We start from the raw sequence: 20,036 nt of genomic DNA on the forward strand, positions 1-20,036 counted from the left end.
TTAACTACTGTGAGAGGGTTGCTATCAATGGATAAGTTGATAATAATAATAATAATAATAATAATAATAATAATAATATATACTGTCCTTCTGGATCTGAAATTGAAGTAAAGGAAAATGTGTAGATTTCAGAATAGTGTTTCTTATATCATAATAATATATTCATAATTCCACATATGTTCCAGCTAACAAATTTAATTGTGGACATGATTCAATAAATAGAAATATGTGTGCTTTGTTTTCTTTTCTTTCCTTTTTTCCCTTTCTTGCTGATTTGATTAATGTGTGTGTTTGTGTATGCTTGTATGTGTGTAACTTCCTTCCCATTCATAACATTCAACATATGACACTCTTACCAGCTTCAGCCAGCATCTTCACAAGGTCTTTTGCTTTTGTTCTTGGGTTGATATGCACATTTTGGACCAAAGCACGTTCATCTCTGGGACACAGAACCCGTCTCCTTCCTGAGCGGTATGATGGCTGGACATTCCCATGGTGTTTATACTTGGGTATAATTATTTGAACAGATGAATGTGGAACCTTCAGGCATCTGGAAATTGCACCCAAGGATGAACCAGACTTGTGCAAGTCCACAATTCTCTCCCTGATATCTTGGTTGATTTCTTTTGACTTTCCCATGATGTTACACAAAGAAGTAGCGTGTTTCAGGTTTGCCATAAAATACATCTACAGGTGTGTCTCTAATTAACTCTAATGTTGTCAATAAACCTATCAGAAGCTTCCAAAGACATGACAGCATCATCTGGGCTTTCCCAAATAGTTTCAAGGCATAATAATGTTAGTGTATGTAAACTTCTGACTTTGAAGAAAGTAATAAAAAATTGTCTCTGTCTTCTCTCATTATTCTGGCATTTAGCAAATATACTCAACTCAACTCAACTCAACTTTATTTGTAAAGCACTTTAAAACAACCACAGCCGCAACAAAGTGCTGTACATAAACAAACAGAACAAGAGACAATAAAATAAATAAAACAGGAAAAAACACTAAAATAAATGGATTCATTGCTTTTTAAAAGACAATTTAAAAAAACAATAAATAAAAGCAAACCATAAAACACTAAAAAACAAGAGCAGAGTCTCATGCGTGGTTAAAAGCCAAGGAATAAAAATAGGTTTTAAGATGACTTTTAAAAATGGACAGTGAGGAGGCTGGTCTGATGTGCAAAGGTAGCTCATTCCATAGTTTGGGGGCAAATAATATAAATATAAATAATTTTGGTAATCCTAACGGACCTAAAACAGGAAAAGTGATTGTCTGATTTCATGTCAGACAGTGAGGAAAAAAAAGCATATGTGTCTTTTTATATAGTGTATGTAAACTTCTGGTTTCAACTGTAAATAATGTATGTTAATAAATGCATCTTACTCCAGCACGGCAGGTGGCGCTAATGCACCGCCATGTTGGTGCCCTTAGTACCAAAAGAAGAACATGTTAGGAAAAGGCACTTCCGGATAACTTCCTAGCTGTCATGTTTGAAGTCTGGCTATTAAAAAAAATGAACAAAACATGACAATATCACCAGAAATCTTTTTACGTTACAGGTGAGCGGAATGAGAGAGACGGACACTACGTCATCACGTGCTGACGTATTCCAGCTCTAAGACAATAAAGGAGCTGTCTGAGCTCCCAGAGCTGCCTGTTAGTCTGGTTTACCTGCTTGGCTGCAGATGGAGAAACTAATAACCGTGCTCACAGAGAAACATGTTCTTTTCACGGCTTCCTTTGCTGTCCGACTGGTCCTGGTGGCTTATGGGGACTACCAGGACAGGACTATGGCGGTGAAGTTCACTGACATAGACTACCATGTGTTCACAGATGCTGCAAGATTCATTACTGAGGTAAATAGATGTCTTATCACTTCTGTAACATGAGTCGCGAGATGCTGGGTCTGCAGTGGAGAAGGCCAGTGGTCTAAGTGCGTTTCTCAAATAATGGACTATAATTTTGAGATTTGCTATATAATGCTAATATTACGATATAATACACTCAAAAAAAATTGAAAAAAGTTTTTTTTAAACACCAAATATACATATATTTCAGAAGGAGATATTTCATATTTTACTCCACTATACAGTACAGGCCAAAAGTTTGGACACCCACCTTCTCATTCAATGCGTTTTCTTTATTTTCATGACTATTTACATTGTAGATTCTCACTGAAGGCATCAAAACTATGAATGAACACATATGGAATTATGTACTTAACAAAAAAGTGTGAAATAACTGAAAACATGTCTTGTATTTTAGATTCCTCAAAGTAACCACCCTTTGTTTACTAGAATATAAGACATGTTTTCAGTTATTTCACACTTTTATGTTAAGTACATAATTCCACATGCGTTCATTAATAGTTTTGATGAATCTACAATGTAAATAGTCATGAAAATAAAGGAAACACATTGAATGTTACTTCATACTTCTACTTCACTACATTTTAAGGCAAGTGTTGTACTTTTAACTCCACTACAATTAGCTGCCAGCTTTAATTACTTTTCAGGTCAAGATTTCATTTTTTTTTTTAAAAAGTGGTTTCAATTTAAAGTGATTATTATTATTATTATTATTATTATTATTATTATTATAATTAAACCTCATAACATTATTTTAAGTCGTTTAAATGAACCCCGTGCATTAAAACGCTGCTTACATAAATCAATCCAAATAATCGTATTATATATTTAGAATATATAAAGCAATCTGATTGGGTCCAGTCTGCAAGACAAATACTTTTACTTCTGATACTTTAAGTACATTTTGATGCTCATACTTTTGTATTTTTACTTAAGTAAGTTTTGAATGCAAGACTTTTACTTGGAGTTAAATAATTTCACAGTGTGGTATTTGTACTTTTACTTAAGTGAGGGATCTGAATTCTTTTTCCACCACTGGTGCTGTACTACATCTTTTTTTTTTTTTTTTTTTTAAACTTTCTTTTTATTGATTTTTCAGTGAAAAAACTAAACACAAACATATAATTATACACACAGAACAGGTACATCAGACAGGGTCATCCATAAATACAGCAAAATGCAATGGCAGGTTTTGTTCTAAACAAAGGGCTGGCAGGTTATCCACAAGGTCACCGGTACAAAAAATAAAATAAAAAAGAACCCCATAACAAGCGGAAATGGAATTTATATATACATAATTATACTCTGGGAGAAACGCTCCTGACCCAGGGGAAAAATACAATAATATAAAATAAAAAGATTTTCCCACACAGAATATGTAATCACCTCTCATATATGTAGTCCCTCCATTTCTTCCAGTATTGGTCCCCTTTTTCAGTACTGTATCTCAGGGAAAATGTTAACATTTCCATATTATAGATTTGTTCAACTATTCCTATCCAGTCTGAAATTGTTGGACACTCCTTGCTTAGCCATTTCCTGGTTATTGCCTTTTTGCTACTACTACTAATAAAAGTTGTAATAGGTATGTACTACATCTTTTTAATGTGGGACATTTTTTTACAGGGTCAGTCACCGTATAACAGATCGACCTACCGCTACACGCCTCTGCTAGCCTGGCTGCTCACCCCGAACATCTACCTCAGCATGATGTTTGGAAAGATCCTCTTCATCGTATGTGATGTGCTGTCAGGACTGCTCATCTACAGAATCCTGCGTCTGAGAGGTCTGGGCTCTGAGGTCTGTTTCCACACAGTTTTTACTTGTTGGTCTCCAAGTATTATAAGTATGATGCTAATTTTGTCCTGAAAAACAACAGTTTACAACAGGGGTGTCAAACTCAAATACACAGTGGGCCAAAATGTAAAACTTGGACAAAGTCGCGGGCCAACATTGATATTTATTGAAAAAATTGACCTAAACAAGTTCAAACGAAATGGAACAAGCAAAGCTTGATATAACTTAATATTGCAAACATGCAAAATCAAATATCAAATAAAACAAACAAACACATCAATGGCATAAAAATCGTATGTCCCTTTATTTTATATGAGGCCTTCTATAAATTTAAATTTAACAGTAATCTTTTTCCACAGGCTAAAAATAAATGTAAGAATAAGATAACAATAATAAACCAAATGACTAATAATAATATCCTTCAATGAATGTGCAACCATTCAAGCCTTGGACTGGCAAGAAAAAGTGCATAAAGACAACTTTAATTGTTGCTCAGTTTGCTCCACACTGATCTACTGTGTTCAAGCCAAAACACCAGCAGAGCATTCTGGGATTTGTAGTATTATTTGCGCTGTATAATACTGGCGGGCCAGCTCTGGTTGTCATTTGGTATTTCCTCGCGGGCCAAATATAATTATACTGCGGGCCAAATTTGGCCCACGGGCCAGAGTTTGACACCTCTGCTTTAGAACCTTCTTGTAAATCAGGGGTGTCAAACTCAAATACACAATGGGCCAAAATTTAAAACTTGAATAAAATCGCGGGCCAAGATTGAACAAATAAAATAAATTCTGCGTTTCTTTTCTCCATTTTTGGGAAGGGGTAGCTGGGAGACAGCTCTAGCTTGAGGTTGCTATGACGACTGTCACAGAGGAGCGTTTCTGGGTCCTGTCCTGATTGACGCGCCAAAACAGCAGCAAGGCATTGTGGGATTTGTAGTATTAGCGGTAAATGCGCCGTCTAATACTGGCGGGTCAGCTTTTATAGTACAATAATAATATAATAATTTGGTATTGCCTCGCGGGCCAAATAAAATTACAGTGGCCAGAGTTTGACACCCCTGTTGTAAATTAACAGTGCAGACTAAGAAGTGTTTTTGGGGGATTTGTGTTCAGACTGCACGTCGAGTTTGTTCTCTGTGGCTCCTCAACCCGCTGCCCATGGGAGTGTCCAGCCGAGGGAATGCTGAGTCGATCCTGGCAGCCCTGGTGCTGGGCACAGTGCTCTGCATGGAAGGTAAGGCTGTGGAAGTGGAGTGTGTCTACAGCTTCGGAGCTCAAAAAGTCAATAAAACAATGTATACACTACCGGTCAAAAGTTTTAGAACACACCAACTTTTCCAGAATTTAACTGAAAATTATGCAGTTTAATGTCTCAGTGTACTCTGAAATTAATGCACATTTGCAACATTTAAAATTCTTTATTGAGCATGATAGTGTTTTGAAAGTTAAAAAAAAGATTCAAAATCACATTTTATGTTGGACTAAAGGACTAAAAAAAGACACAAAATGACACAAAAAGACACAAAATGACCAAAAAAAAGACGCAAAATGACTAAAAAAAGACACAAAATGACCAAAAAAGACACAAAATGACCAAAAAGAGACACAAAAAGACACAAAATGACCAAAAAAAGACACAAAATGACCAAAAAAAGACACAAAATGACAAAAAAAAGACACAAAATGACTACAAAAAAGACACAAAATGACCAAAAAAAGACACAAAATGACTAAAAAAAGACACAAAATGACTTACAAAGACATGAAAAGAATTCAAAAATGGACAAAATAGCCCAAGACTCCATAGAGTTAAGTTGTTAACCCATTTCTTGTTCCCTGAAAAAAGGCCTACTTGTATAATTCTGAAATGTACATTATTTTTCAGTTTTGGTTAAGCTTACCTTTTTTTATTTACCTCTGGCAGTTCACCACTTACCTTTGGACCCTTTCAAGCTGTTCATTTGACTTGAACTGCTTGAATTTCAATAAAAAACCGGAAAAATTAGGGTGATCTAAAGCTTTTGACCGGTAGTGTATATATCACTAATGAGATAGATGGATCCACAGCTCCGATCCTAATACTTTTTTACCTTTTTTCTTCCAGCCCGGCATCTGATGTGGGCAGCCGTACTCTATGGACTATCAGTCCATATGAAGATCTACCCCATTACATATGCGCTGCCCATCGCTCTGGCCCTGCGCACGCCAGAGACCAGATCAGAGGACAGAAAGGCCCGGAGGTGGAGGAGGTTCATCAGGTTTATGGGAAGCTTCCTCAACCGGGAGCTGTTCCTCTTTGCTAGTGTGGCTGGAGGAGTTTTCTGTCTGCTAACAGCTCTCTTCTACATCATGTAAAATGAACAAAGACATTACACATTTTTTTTATTATCTTTTTTATTGATTCCACATATCAACATTCCATCGACATTTTACATGTGCTGTACAATTTTCCAACAGTAGTAGAATATTTGCATACTTCTCCACCACGGAGCAGAGACATAGTTTGACACAAATTATCAAGTAAAGTTACAGTAGAAGTAAAATGAAACCTTTTTCCACTACTCTCCTTATTTTCATACCTCTCTTGCATTGTCCCTTTTTCTCCCGTTGGAGGGTAAACATATCAAATAAACATATGAACAATGAACAAGTTTGTAGCCTGAACCAAGGGGGTCAATAATCTACCCTTACTGTACAAAGTCTGCTCTCAATGGAGACACAAAGTCAACCCAGTTTTTCCAGTATATTATAAAAGTATCTGTTTTTAGTCTAGTTGAGAAAGTTAGCTTCTCCATTCTATATATATCCAGCATTACCTCTACCCAATCCTCTATTTTTGGTGCATCTGTTTTTAGCCATTTTCTGGTGATGGCCTTTTTAGCCGCCACCAACATTATTCGAAATATGTATTTAGAATTGGTGTTTCATCCTACCCAGCTTGTTTTAAAAGTTAATTTAGGATAATTCAGCTGGGAACAGAAGATGTGGATTTTTATTACTGGTGTCATTCTCAAAATAAATAAATGTCCAAATGTTACCTTGAAGATGATTGGTACAATGTGAATCTGGCTATTTGAGATTTATTAAAACTCTCTCCAAAGTTTTCAGATTAAAAAAAAAAAAGAGAAAAAACATGGAGCTAGGTGCTATAAATGTCTGATACAAATATTTCTGATATGACTTAACTTTAGCCTTTCCACATCATCCCTTATGTGAAGAAAAATTCACTTGACAATTTTATCTCCAATACTTATCAACCCTCTTGTGTATCATCAGGTATGGATGGGAGTTTCTCCATGAGACATACTTGTACCATCTGACCAGAAGAGACATCAGACACAACTTCTCTCCATACTTCTACATGCTCTACCTCACCACAGGTAATCACCATCCAGACATTTATACCTTCCCAGTGTAACTCCTAACTGCAGCTACAGCCACAGAAGAAAAACCAGCATATATAGTCTAGACGGATTTCAGAATAAAGGCCTCCTTTAAGAAGTGAGGAGCATTTATGGGTACAAGTCAGGAACCGGCCTACCTTACATATCTCAAGGGTGCTGAGTCCAAAAAAAATGGTTCCCAAGCAAAATTTTGAGTTTTTGACCTTCTCATTTGCATATCAAAATGGCGGCCGTTGGTCGTTGGACCATTTCCCCTTAGTTTTTTGTAAGTAGGCAATCAAAGATGAGGAAATTAAGTTTCTGGATCTATAGTCTAGGGTCAGAGCAAGGATATAGTGGAGGCTCAGTGTCTTTTTTATGTATATATATATATATATATATATATGCAAAATACCAACTGGAACATTTAAAAGTGATATTGATTGAATATTTATGTCAGCCTTAAAAAATGACACAAATAATGCTTAATTTAACCTTAAAAGTTGGTATTTTGCAAAATAATTTCCTTTTTTAGTCATTTTGTGTCTTTTTTTTGGGTAATTTTGTTTCTTTTTGGGGTCATTTTGTGTCTTTTTTGGTCAATTTGTTTCCTTTTTTAGTCATTTTGTGTCTTCTTTGGTAATTTTGTTTCTTTTTGGGGTCATTTTGTGTCTTTTTTGGTCAATTTGTTTCCTTTTTTAGTCATTTTGTGTCTTCTTTGGTAATTTTGTTACTTTTTGGGGTCATTTTGTGTCTTTTTTGGTCATTTTGTGTTTTTTTTAATAGTCATTTTGTCTTTTTTGGTCATTTTGTGTCTTTTTTTGGTCATTTTGTGTTTGTTTTTTTAGTCATTTTGTGTCTTTTTTGGTCAATTTGTTTCCTTTTTTGGTCATTTTGTGTCTTTTTTTGGTCAATTTGTTTCCTTCTTTTAGTCATTTTGTGTCTTTTTTGGTAATTTTGTTTCTTTTTGGGATCATTTTGTGTCTTTTTTGGTCATTTTGTGGTTTTTTTTGGTCATTTTGTGTCTTTTTTGGTAATTTTATTTCTTTTTGGGGTCATTTTGTGTCTTTTTTGGTCATTTTGTTTCCTTTTTTTGGTCATTTTGTTTCTTTTTTGGGTGATCTGAACTGTGCGTGTGAGATTGTGTTCAGTGAGCGGGGGTCGTGGACAACATGAATGTTAAATTGGGGGTCGCGACTCAAAAAGGTGGAGAACTCCTGCTCTGAGCCTCTTGGTGTGTGTTGGTGCAGACAGCAGGTGGAGCCAGTGGTTTGGTCTGGCAGCCTTCCTGCCTCAGCTCATCCTGCTGCTGGTGGCATCATGGTCCTTCCACTCTGACCTCGCCTTCTGCTGCTTCCTGCACACCGCCATCTTTGTCTCCTTCAACAAAGTCTGCACTTCACAGGTACGTAAACCTCCGTCAGTCCAACATCTAAGTCAATGTTATAAAAGTTTTTAATTTTTTAGTTTAGTTTTAGACATTTTCCAGTGTGTTTACTTGTTTTGGTTAGTTTCAGTTGACAGGAATGTATGCCATTTTTGCATTTTTTTTGTTAATGTGTTTTAGTCTTTTTGGTCATTTAATGTCTTTTTTGGTCATTTTGTGTTTGTTTTTTTTAGTCATTTTGTGTCTTTTTTGGTCATTTTTTGTTTTTTTTTAGTCATTTTGTGTCTTTTTTTGGTCATTTTGTGTTTGTTTTTTTAGTCATTTTGTGTCTTTTTTTTAGTGATTTTGTGTCTTTTTTTAGTCATTTTGTGTTTTTTTTATAGTCATTTTGTCTTTTTGGTCATTTTGTTTTCTTTTTTTGGTCATTTTGTGTCTTTTTTTGGTCATTTTGTGTTTGTTTTTTTAGTCATTTTGTGTCTTTTTTTAGTCATTTTGTGTTTTTTTTTATAGTCATTTTGTGTTTTTTTTATAGTCATTTTGTCTTTTTTGGTCATTTTGTTTCTTTTTTTGGTCATTTTGTGTATTTTTTTAATCATTTTGTGTCTTTTTGACATTTTCCAGTGTGTTTACTTGTTTTGGTTAGTTTCAGTTGACAGGAATGTATGCCATTTTTGCATTTATTTAATTTTTTTTACCAGGAAATGTTGTTTTAGGGTAGTTTTTATTAAAATATAAGATTTTTATTTAGTTTGAGTTTCAAACAGTATTTTTCACTGCTTATTTTTGTTTTGTGTACAATAATAGTCCTTGTCTAAAAACTCAAAAAACACATGTTTTATCATTCTAAATTGGACCTTTAACATGCAAATATAAGATATTTGATCACAGTAAAAATAATTCAATAACAACATGCATGAGTCCTTTCTGTTGATCATTTGAACACATAATAGTGTAAAAAAACACATTAAGAGCATTTAAACGAACAACCAAACATGTAAAACTCCAAAAACTCAAAATGTACAATATAGAGAGCTTGAAATATGCAAAAACATGAATGTTTTGATCAGATGATGCAGCATTAACATCTAGCCATAACCCATGTACTTATTGCTTATTATCCTTTCATAGTACTTCCTGTGGTACTTGTGTCTACTCCCTCTGGTCCTCCCTCACCTCAATCTGTCACTGAAACAGGGAGTGGGACTGCTGCTCCTCTGGTTCGCTGGACAGGTAATTAATTTATCGCATTTTGGGTTACAATTAAATCTAACCTCAGATATGCACTTTTTAACAAATCTACATATTATAACAAACTGACAATAATTATACAGGCTATAAGACAGTGTACCTTCAGTGGAAGGCTCTGTAGTTTACTTGTTCACCTATATCAGCTGTTCTCAACCTTGGGGTCGGGACCCCAATTGGGGTCGCGAGATGATTTCTGAGGGTCGCCGAATCATTTTGGAAGTCAGTTCTGTCTCCACTGTGTTAAAGTGTTAATGTGTTTTAGTCTTTTTGGTAATTTTGTGGTTTTTTTTTGTCATTTTGTGTCTTTTTTTTGGTAATTTTGTGTCTTTTTTAGGTAATGTTGTGTCTTTTCTGGTCATTTTGTGTCTTTTTGTGGTCATTTTTTGTCATTTTGTAGTCAATTTGAGTCCCTTTTTGCTTAATTTTATGTAATTTTTTTGTCATTTGATTTTTATGTCTTTTTTTTCATCATTTTGTGTCATTTTGATTCTTTTTTGTGTAATTTTGTGTCTTTTTTTGGTAATTTTGTGTCTTTTTTGGTAATTTTGTGTCTTTTTTTGGGTAATTTTGTGTCTTTTTTGGTAATTTTGTGTCTTTTTTTGGGTAATTTTGTGTCTTTTTTAGGTAATTTTGTGTCTTTTCTGGTAATTTTGTGTCTTTTTTGGTAATTTTGTGTCTTTTTTTGGGTAATTTTGTGTCTTTTTGTGGTCATTTTTTGTCATTTTGTAGTCAATTTGAGTCCCTTTTTGCTTAATTTTATGACATTTTTTGGTCATTTTATGTCTTTTTTTTTTTTTTTTATCATTTTGTGTCATTTTGAGGTCAATTTGATTCTTTTTTGGGTAATTTTGTGACAAATCCCAAAGTATCAGGTTGTTACTTTCCAAGGAGTCTCTGGCTTGAAGCTGACTGTTACACACTCAGGAGGTCAGAATGAACCTTTAAACTGATAGCAAAGCACTTAGATTAAAACTAACAATAAAATATAAAAAAATATATCAATGCACAGACAGAGAGATGTTGGTTTTTTTTTGTCATTTTGTGTCTTTTTTGGTCATTTTGTTTCTTTTTTTTTTTTACATGTGTCTTTTTTTGGTCATTTTGTTTCTTTTTTGGGTTATTTTGTTTCTTTTTTGGGTCATTTTGTGTCTTTTTTGGTCATTTTGTGTCTTTTTTGGGTCATTTTGTGTCTTTTCTGGTCATTTTGTGTCTTTTTTGCTCAATTTGTGTCTTTTTCGATCATTTTGTGGTCCATTCGTGTCTCTTTTGGTCATTTTGTTTCCTTTTTTTGGCCATTTTGTTTCTTTTTTGGGTGATCTGACAACATGCATGTTAAATTTGGGGTCGCGTCTCAAAAAGGTTGAGAACTACTGACCTATATCAGTTATTTTACTCACAGTATTTAAACAGAAGAGTGGATGGTCTTGTTTTGCAGTGTTTAAAATGAATGATCCAAAATGACCTGAATTAATATATTCCTCTCTGTTGTCAGGGTGTCTGGTTGGGCCCAGCCTACTTCCTGGAGTTTGAAGGCTACAACACCTTTCTGTTGATCTGGCTGGCTGGATTACTCTTCCTGATCATCAACTCCTCCATCTTGTTTCAGATCGTAGCCCGTTACAAACCACCACAAACTGCACAGAGACTGAAGGATGAATAACTACCAGTCATTTTAACTTGAGATGATAGAATATGTATCTATGTTCAAAAAATAAAGTGTGTATTTTGGTAATTCCCTGTCTCCCCTGTACTTTTTTACAGTGGTGGAAGAAGTATTCAGATCCCTTACTCAAGTAAAAGTACTAATACCACACTGAAATTACTCCACTACAAGTAAAAGTCCTGCATTCAAAACTTACTTAAGTAAAAGTACAAAAGTATCAGCATCAAAATGTACTTAAAGTATCAAAAGTAAAAGTATTCGCAATGCATAATGGATTCACTCAGATTGTCCAAATATATTATTGTATTATTATTTTTGATGCATTTATGTTAGCTTTGAATTTACTGTTGTCAACATAGGGCTCATTTTAACTACTTAATATACTTTTGTGTGGTTTAATTAGTACAAATTTTAAATCTATTATGTTTTATGTTAAATCTCGACCTGAAAAGTAACTAAAGTAACTAAAGCTGGCAGCTAAATGTAGTGGAGTAAAAAGTACAATAGTTGCCTAAAAATGAAATGAAGTAGAAGTAAAAAGTGACATAAAATGGAAATACTTAAGTAAAGTACAAGTTCCTCAAAACTGTACTTAAGTAACAGTACTTGAGTAAATGTACTTAGTTACTTTCCACCACTGCAAAAATATTTGAGTATTTTTGTATCAAATGGCCACCAAATTGCCCATCTTGCACAGTCATTGGACCATTCCCCCTTAGTTTTTTTGTAAGTAGGCAATCAAAGATGAGGAAATTAAGTTTCTGGATCTATAGTCTAGGGTCAGAGCAAGGATATAGTGGAGGCTCAGTGTCTTTTTTATGCATATATATGTATGCAAAATACCAACTGGAACATTTAAAAGTGATATTGATTGAATATTTATGTCGGCCTTAAAAAATGACCCAAATAATGCTTAATTTCACCTTAGAAGTTTGTATTTTGCATATATATATACATAAAACTGTACTTAAGTACAGTACTTGAGTAAATGTACTTAGTTACTTTCCACCACTGCTTTTTTAGTAATTTTAGCACAGGAATATTTGCACTTCCTGAGTGACTAAGTCCACTGTTTAATTTCCAGTCGTTCAGAGTTAAACCCATAGATTAAACTCTTGCCACCGTAGACCCAAACACTTAAATCCTCAGTGAGTCAGAGGGCAGAAAGCTGCTGCTGCACTGCTTCCTCCAGACTGTGGTCTGTTCCACCTGTGGCCGTGCCACATGACAAAGCAGATGTTTTCCATTTGCTGTCAGAGCAAAACACCGGCTGTAGATCAGAGATCACACACTGTTAACCACCGAGATGTTAAACAGCTCTGCACCAAAATATTCGACACGCCCTGCAGAGGTTTTTAGCTGGCATTGTCACATCTTGAGGATAGAAGCACTTTTGTAGAACCTGATAATGCAAGTTAATGACAGTCATATCCCGTGGCTATTGGTTTGTTCCAAGTCACGTGACTTTCAAGGTCCCGGCGGTCAGAACAAAAAAGATGGCGGACAGTTCATTTTTACTTGAAAATTTTATTTTTGACTTCGTTTCTGCATAAAAATGGATTTTGATCACATTTCTAGCGAGAAATATATGTTTTATTTTCTAAATATTCACTCAGTGAATGTACATAATCACTTTGTATGTTGGAATAGCCACGGGATATGACTGGCATTAACTTGCATTGTAGCGAAATCCGTGTCAGTTTCACGGAAATTTGAGTGATTCCGTGGCTATTCCACGGATTTTGAGTTAAGCGAAATCCGTGGCTATTTCACGGATTCCTGTGAGACCATGTTGGAAAATGCAGTGTTATTGGATGCCTGTATGGCCATGTTAAACTAACATAGAAGATCTGGGGTAATGTTCAATTATCCTTCCTATTGCAAATACAACAACATTTACAAAGATAATTAAGTTGTATCGAATAATTTTACTGCCACTTCTTCACAACGACATGTAAAGTTGTAGAACCTGATAATGTAATAAATTCCCGATAATGCAATAAAGTACATTTCCCAATAATGTAATACACTTTTTTTCCACCAATAATGTAATAAAGTATAACATTAATGGGAGGTTATTACATTATCAGGTTAGCCTTCATTTCACAAGTCCTGATAATGTAATAATTCCCCAATATTGTAATAATTTAACAGCAGACCACCCATTACTTGGGTTCAAGTGGTGATACTGTGTATCAACTCTAGCTCCAGAGCTCTAGCGCCACCAACAGGTCAAAGTTGAATGTTTATTCACTTTTGACCCGTTCATCCGTTTTTCACAAACGAGGTATCCATGACAACCGAATGCATTCAACAGCTTCTTGAAATCTAAAGGTGCTTGGTGTTATACTTTATTACATTATTGGTAAAAAGTGTATTACATTATTGGGAAATGCACTTTATTACATTATCGGGAAGTTGTTACATTATCAGGTTTTATTACATTTTCAGTGGACTCAAGTGCAGATTTTTATTACATTATCGGGGTTATTACATTATCGGGGTTATTACATTATCGGGAATTTATTACATTATCAGCTTCTACAACTTTACATGTCGTTGTGAAGAAATGGCAGTAAAATTATTCGATACAACTTAATTATCTTTGTAAATGTTGTTGTATTTGCAATAGGAAGGATAATTGAACATTACCCCAGATCTCTTATGTTAGTTTAACATGGCCATACAGGCATCCAATAACACTGCATTTTCCAACATGATCTCACAGGAATCTGTGAAATAGCCACAGATATGCTTAACTCAAAATCTGTGGAATAGCCACGGAATCACTCAAATTTCCGTGAAACTGACACGGATTTCGCTACAATGCAAGTTAATGACAGTCATATCCCGTGGCTATTCCAACATACAAAGTGATTATGTACATTCACTGAGTGAATATTTAGAAAATAAAACATATACACTACCGGTCAAAAGTTTTAGAACAGCCCAATTTTTCCAGTTTTTTACTGAAATTCAAGCAGTTCAAGTCAAATGAACAGCTTGAAAGGGTACAAAGGTAAGTGGTGAACTGCCAGAGGTAAATAAAAAAAGGTAAGCTTAACCAAAACTGAAAAATAATGTACATTTCAGAATTATACAAGTAGGCCTTTTTCAGGGAACAAGAAATGGGTTAACAACTTAACTCTATGGAGTCTTGTCCATTTTTGAATTCTTTTCATGTCTTTGTAAGTCATTTTGTGTCTTTTTTGGTAATTTTGTGTCTTTTTTTAGTCATTTTGTGTCTTTTTTTAGTCCTTTAGTCCAACATAAAATGTGATTTTGAATCTTTTTTTATTTTCAAAACACTATCATGCTCAATAAAGAATTTTAAATGTTGCAAATGTGCATTAATTTCAGAGTTCACTGAGACATTAAACTGCATCATTTTCAATTAAATTCTGGAAAAGTTGGTGTGTTCTAAAACTTTTGACCAGTAGTGCATTTCTTGCTAGAAATGTGATCAAAATCCATTTTTATGCAGAAACTAAGTCAAAAATAAAAATTTCAAGTAAAAATGACAGAACTGTCCGCCAAGTTTTTTTGTCATGACCGCCAGGACCTTGAAAGTCATGTGACTTGGAACAAACCAATAGCCACGGGATATGACTGTCATTAACTTGCATTGTAGCGAAATCCATGTCAGTTTCACGGAAATTTGAGTGATTCTGTGGCTATTCCACGGATTTTGAGTTAAGTGAATCTGTGGCTATTCCACAGATTCCTGTGAGACCAGGTTCACATTTTCTGTACACAGAAACATTGAATAGTTCAAATACCTTGTGGATTATAGACTTTCTGTTGCCCTTCACAGTTTTTAAAATCATCTGTGTTGCATTGTCAAATATTCAAGACACATTGCAGATTCTAGAAATGAGTAAGATGAGTAAGAGGAAGGAAATGTTGGGGGAAGGAATGCTTGTGGCGAACATTTTGGATTACATTTCTTTCAGTATTTATGTTTGGAACTCATCACTCTGAGAACAATAAAATGGAAACTAAAAGCATTCCTGAGAATGTCTTTGCTTTGGCATGTGAATAGAGAACAACTCTATTAAAAATAACGTATATTGTTTGAGAAACTACTGATTACAGCTCGCAAGCTGGATGAGGACGTTCTTGTAACGGCCTTCAGTGTTTTGATTTGTTTGTTGTTGTTTTTTTGTTCGTTTGTTTTCTTTGCGGGAGGAATAGAAATGCTCAGATCTAAGTTGTTTGATATACTGTGGTTGACTAATAAGAAAATAAGTAAATAAATAATAATAATAATAATAATAATAATAATAATAATAATACATATTTATTTGACATTAAGTGGCTATATATAGAGATACAATTTCTTATTTTTGAAGTGCATATTGAATATTAAGTTAACTGGTTCTTATTTCTATCTTATTACTTAAACGGGGCAGATGCATGTATATGTATAGGGATTTATATACTGTATGTATGTAGATGTTTATATGTTTATGTACATCTGTTTAATAGTGTCTATGTGAGTATGTGTATGAATATGTATATGCATCTAGCCTACGCTGTTTTAGTTTATGTTGTTTATTTTTTTTCGGTTCGAAAAGGAGAATTAATAAAATGAAAAAATGAAATGAAAAAATTACGAGACTGATCAATCGATAATGTGATACATCTGTTGTATATACACTACTGGTCAAAAGTTTTAGAACACACCAACTTTTCCAGAATTTAATTGAAAATGATGCAGTTTAATGTCTCAGTGTACTCTGAAATTAATGCACATTCGCAACAATTAAAATTCTTTATTGAGCATGATAGTGTTTTGAAAGTAAAAAAAAGATTCAAAATCACATTTTATGTTGGACTAAAGGACTAAAAAAAGACACAAAATGACCAAAAAAAGACACAAAATGACAAAAAAAGACACCAAAAGACACAAAATGACTTACAAAGACATGAAAATAATTCAAAAATGGAGAAAATAGTCCAAGACTCCATAGAGTTAAGTTGTTAACCCATTTCTTTTTTTCCTACCAAAGATTCAAAATCACATTTTATGTTGGACTAAAGGACTAAAAAAAGACACAAAATGACAAAAAAAAGACACCAAAAGACACAAAATGACAAAAAAAGACACAAAATGACTAAAAAAAGACACAAAATGACAAAAAAAACCACCAAAAGACACAAAATGACTAAAAAAAAAGACACAAAATGACTAAAAAAAGACACAAAATTACCAAAAAAGACACAAAATGACTTACAAAGACATGAAAATAATTAAAAAATGGACAAAATAGCCCAAGACTCCATAGAGTTAAGTTGTTAACCCACTTCTTGTTCCCTGAAAAAGGCCTACTTGTATAATTCTGAAATGTACATTATTTTTCAGTTTTGGTTAACCTTACCTTTTTTTTATTTACATCTGGCAGTTCACCACTTACCTTTGTACCCTTTCAAGCTGTTCATTTGACTTGAACTGCTTGAATTTCAGTAAAAAACTGGAAAAATTGGGGTGTTCTAAAACTTTTGACCGGTAGTGTATATACAGAATCACACTGGAACAGCTGCTTCTATTTCTCTATGTCTATAACTGCAGTGAGCAGTTGTGACCAGCAGGTAGAAGCATTTGCCAACAGAAGAAGCAGCTCGGGCATCTATCCTCGCGTAACCCTGGCAGATTAATCAGTCAACTGGAGCATGAACACAACCCAAAACAGAAAGTGCTGGCAGAGGCTCCATAATCTCACTGTACTCTCCCCCTAATCTCACATGGAAATTATTAGAGCATTCACTAGTCCTGAAGGTTCAGATCATGTTTGCTGGCCCTGCCCCATGGGATTGATTGTGGAAGTGCACAGTAATAACATTATGTAGATATTTGTGGATGCATATTACATACACAAAAAGATTGTTGAATTCGTGGCTTTCCTTTTTAAGGACTTTGTGTATTTTTATAAGACAAAAAGCTTGCTAGCTTGTGTATGTGCGTGCATGTGTGTATGAGTCACGGTCAGCTGCGGCCTGCATGTCTCGTTTGTGAATCACCAGGTTGCACTCAGTAACCTTTCAACTGGCTAGTCGCTTCTGGGCACATACATAAAGCATTTCATTTTAACACTGCATCCCACTGAATACCGTCACATTCAGCAGTTCATTTTTAAACCCTGAGAACTGAAAATATAAATGTTTCTTCTTTAAGTCCTTCCTTTTAATCTTATTTTTATATCATTCCCAACCAGGGATACTTGCAGCTACAAGAAGTAGCTCTCCGGTTGCATGGGGCTACTTGATAGAATAGCAGAATAATGTTAGCTTAATTTATTTGACAAAATCTAAATTACAATTCTACAATTCTATAACTAGTATTATGGACAACAACACGCATCCTTTGCACAGTCTAGTGTGTAAACAAAAGAGTGTTTTTAGTTGGAGGCTACGGCAGCTAAGCTGCAAAAAGGACAGATTCAAGAATACGTTTTACCTACTGCAATTGCACTTTATAATGACTCCCCTTTTAGTAAGGACAGAAGAAAATTTATTTAATATTTATTTAAATTTTAGCTTAGCTGCTTATCCTGTATTTACCAAACTGTATTTTTGCACATGTTTTTTGCACATGTATATTTGCACACGTTTGTTTATTTATTTACACACCTGTATATTTGCACACTTGCTGTAACTGTTATCTATGAGTAACAGCTACTAATGCACATGGACCATCCATTCCACTTCCTCTATACTAGGCTATGTATTGTGGGCTCATGTTCTGTATAGGTGGAATATGTATGTATACATGTGTTGTGTTGTGCGTGTTGGCTGCTGACACAAAATGACCAAAAAAAGACACAAAATGACCAAAAAAAGACACAAAATGACCAAAAAAACACACAAAATTACCCAAAAAAGAAACAAAATTACCAAAAAGACACAAAATGACTAAAAAAAGACACAAAATTACCATAAAAAGGAAACAAAATGACCAATAAAGACACAAAATGACAAAAAAACAAAACACAAAATGACCAAAAAAAGGTATTTAGTGACCAAAAAGGCTAATACACATTAACACATGAACACTTTAACACAGTGGAGACAGAGCTGACTCCCAAAATGATTTGGCGACCCCCAGACTATACTCTATACTAGGCTATGTATTGTGGGCTCATGTTCTGTATAGGTGGAATATGTATGTATATATGTGTTGTGTTGTGTTGTGTTGTGTTGTGTGTATGTCGGCTGCTGGAACACCTAAATTTCTCTGCTGGGATGAATAAAGTATTTCTTATTTTATCTTATCTTATCTTACTTCATTAAAACCTATCCAGATTTAAAATCAATATAATAACAAGCTAGCAGGGCAGAGTTAGTTAGCTAGATGTAATGCATTTAGTTCAAATAGATAGGTGCATGTACTGTACTGTATTATGAAAAAGGTTTGGTGGTTGATAGTTATTTAAGTAATGGATAAAATGTTGTAACAGTTAAAAGTTATGGAGGGCTAACAGCAATGGATAAACAGTTGAAATAGTAAGCCAAAAGCAGCAACAGTTAGCTAAAAGAAAAGGTTAAAGTGTTCAAATAATTAGCTAATAAATGTTAGAAGAATTGTGAAAAACTATGACTGAAACAGCTTATTATTAAAATTATGTCAGAATCAAATAAGTAATGGGTAAGTGGTTGTAATAATAAGTTATATAGTTAAAATGGACAACTAACAGTTATGGAAAAATAATTGTAATACAGTTTAAATAGTTAGCTAAAGGTTAGAATGGACAATTAACAGTTTGGTTAATTCGGTTAAATAGTTACCTAAAAGTAGGGCAAACAAGTTGAAATAGTTAGCTAAAAGTAATGGAAATGCAGTTGAAAGTGCTCACAAACTAACTGAAATAGCTTCTGTCATAAAATTATGAATTGTTAAAATAAATAACCAAAATAATGGGTGATTGAAACACTCAGCTTTGATGTGGTAGTAGTAGTAGTAGAACTGAAACTTAACAAAACTAGCTTGTTCAACAACATCAATTTAATTTATTTAACCCTTTGATGCACAACATGGGTCTAAAGTGACCCGACAGAGTTTTTATGTTCTATATCTTTGCAATAATTCATCGTTCATTATTCCAGGTTTTCCTCAATTAGTTTGTTTTTGATCATCATACATCCTATTTTTATGTTTTCCTTTATTTATTTTGAATAGAATCCCTTTTTCTGTCACTACTCTTCTAATACACAACATGGGTGAAAAATGAGCCATATCCATTTTTTTTTAGCTAAGTAGCTTGTTAAGCTAACTTCTTAGCTAACTTCTTGGCTAAGTATTTAGCTAAGTAGCTTGCTAAGCTAACTTCTTAGCTAACTTCTTGGCTAAGTAGTTAGCTTAGCAAGCAACTTAGCCAAGTAGTTAGCTATGTAATAATACAAAAACCTTTTTTCTTCATAAATTATTAGAAGCAAAATGAAAATAATGATCTGTTTTTATCAAAAACAAGATATTTAAACATACTTAGAATATTCAATCATAAAATAAGTTGATATCAAAACAGATAGCACAGAAACACACAGCAAGCATTAAATAACAGGGGAAACTAGAAAATTCCTAAAGAAATTTTGATTGTGTGCTTGCCTCTGGACCGTGACTCTCGTGGCTTATCAAAAGGGGCAGGGATTAAACAGAGACTTTCTGCTGAGTACACTCACACCTCA

At 34.1% G+C, this 20,036-nt stretch overlaps 1 protein-coding gene across 1 annotated transcript; it reads left to right on the top strand.

The window, feature by feature from the left end:
* Positions 1-1,466: 1,466 nt before the first annotated feature.
* Positions 1,467-11,930, top strand: pigm (phosphatidylinositol glycan anchor biosynthesis, class M). Its single transcript, XM_059326494.1, has 8 exons — positions 1,467-1,862; positions 3,501-3,674; positions 4,787-4,907; positions 5,778-6,024; positions 6,950-7,053; positions 8,307-8,461; positions 9,572-9,673; positions 11,184-11,930. Exons 1-8 carry the CDS (start codon positions 1,692-1,694, stop codon positions 11,349-11,351), a joined length of 1,242 nt encoding a protein of 413 aa, XP_059182477.1. The 5' UTR covers positions 1,467-1,691; the 3' UTR covers positions 11,352-11,930.
* The last annotated feature ends 8,106 nt before the right edge of the window (positions 11,931-20,036 follow it).

Source organism: Centropristis striata, chromosome 23 (genome assembly GCF_030273125.1).
Source record: "Centropristis striata isolate RG_2023a ecotype Rhode Island chromosome 23, C.striata_1.0, whole genome shotgun sequence".
NCBI classification, from domain to species: Eukaryota; Metazoa; Chordata; class Actinopteri; order Perciformes; family Serranidae; genus Centropristis; species Centropristis striata.